This window comes from Gekko japonicus, unplaced genomic scaffold, assembly GCF_001447785.1.
Source record: "Gekko japonicus isolate JY-2015 unplaced genomic scaffold, Gekko_japonicus_V1.1 scaffold4049, whole genome shotgun sequence".
Lineage (NCBI taxonomy): Eukaryota > Metazoa > Chordata > Lepidosauria > Squamata > Gekkonidae > Gekko > Gekko japonicus.
In genome coordinates, this window is record NW_015171015.1 from 104,334 (window position 1) to 105,176 (window position 843).

The window sequence follows — 843 nt, forward strand, 5'->3', positions numbered from 1 at the left end:
GATCTGGCAGTAGATGACGTGAAAGGGCCGCTGCCCGTCAGAGCAGACGACACTGACCTCAATGGACCCAGGGTCTGAGTCAGTTTACAAAGAGAAGAAGAAGAAGAAGAAGAAGAAGAAGAGAAGAGGTTGGATTTATACCTCCGCCCTTCACTCGGAGTCTCAGAGGGGCTTACAAACTCCTTTCCCTTCCCCTCCCCGCAACAGACACCCTGTGAGGTGGGTGGGGCTGAGAGAGCTCTGATAGAAACGGCTCTTTTTTTCAAGGACAGCTGTGCCAGAGCTTGTGACTGACCCAAGGTCATCCCGCAGCTGCAAGTGGAGGAGTGGGGAAACAAACCCGGTTCTCCCAGATTAGAGTCTGTGCACTTAACCATGACACCAAACTGGTTTAAGAGAGATTCGTGGGTGGGGGGTGGGGGTGGATGCTCACTTGCCTTCATCTTGAAGGCCTTCTTCCCGCCTTTCATGGCGTTGTCCTCGAAGGAGAACTCGTTCTCGCGGATGATGGAGCGGCTGTCCTTGTCCCCCGTGTAGGTCACCACGTAGAAGTTGGGCGCCCACATCTGGAACTCCCGCTCCCAGTTGATGATGGTGGACAGCGGGGCGCTGACCAGGAAGGGACCCTTGGTGTGGCCCTGCAGAGGAGGAGGAGGCAAGCGGCATGAAGAGGCCGCGTCGGGCCCAGAAGGGGCTTCTCCGGGGAGCCAAGACAGCTGTCGGCAGCTCCCGGCCCCTGACTCAGCCTGATGCGGCGACTCTCTGGAGCTCGGCTTCTGGCTCCCAGGGGCTGAGCCAGGCAAAAAGAAACCCATTCATAAAACGCTGGCTGCCAGAGTGGGG

General features: G+C 57.8%; 1 protein-coding gene across 1 annotated transcript in view; it reads right to left on the reverse strand.

Annotated features, from left to right (window-relative positions):
- LOC107116993 (chromodomain-helicase-DNA-binding protein 3-like) overlaps positions 1-843 on the reverse strand; it is a 41,934-nt gene that overhangs the window by 37,535 nt on the left and 3,556 nt on the right. Inside the window, exon 3 of the mRNA XM_015419026.1 lies at positions 438-638. Within this exon, the coding sequence (XP_015274512.1) occupies positions 438-638 (201 nt within the window). The remainder of the gene's footprint in view (positions 1-437; positions 639-843) is intronic.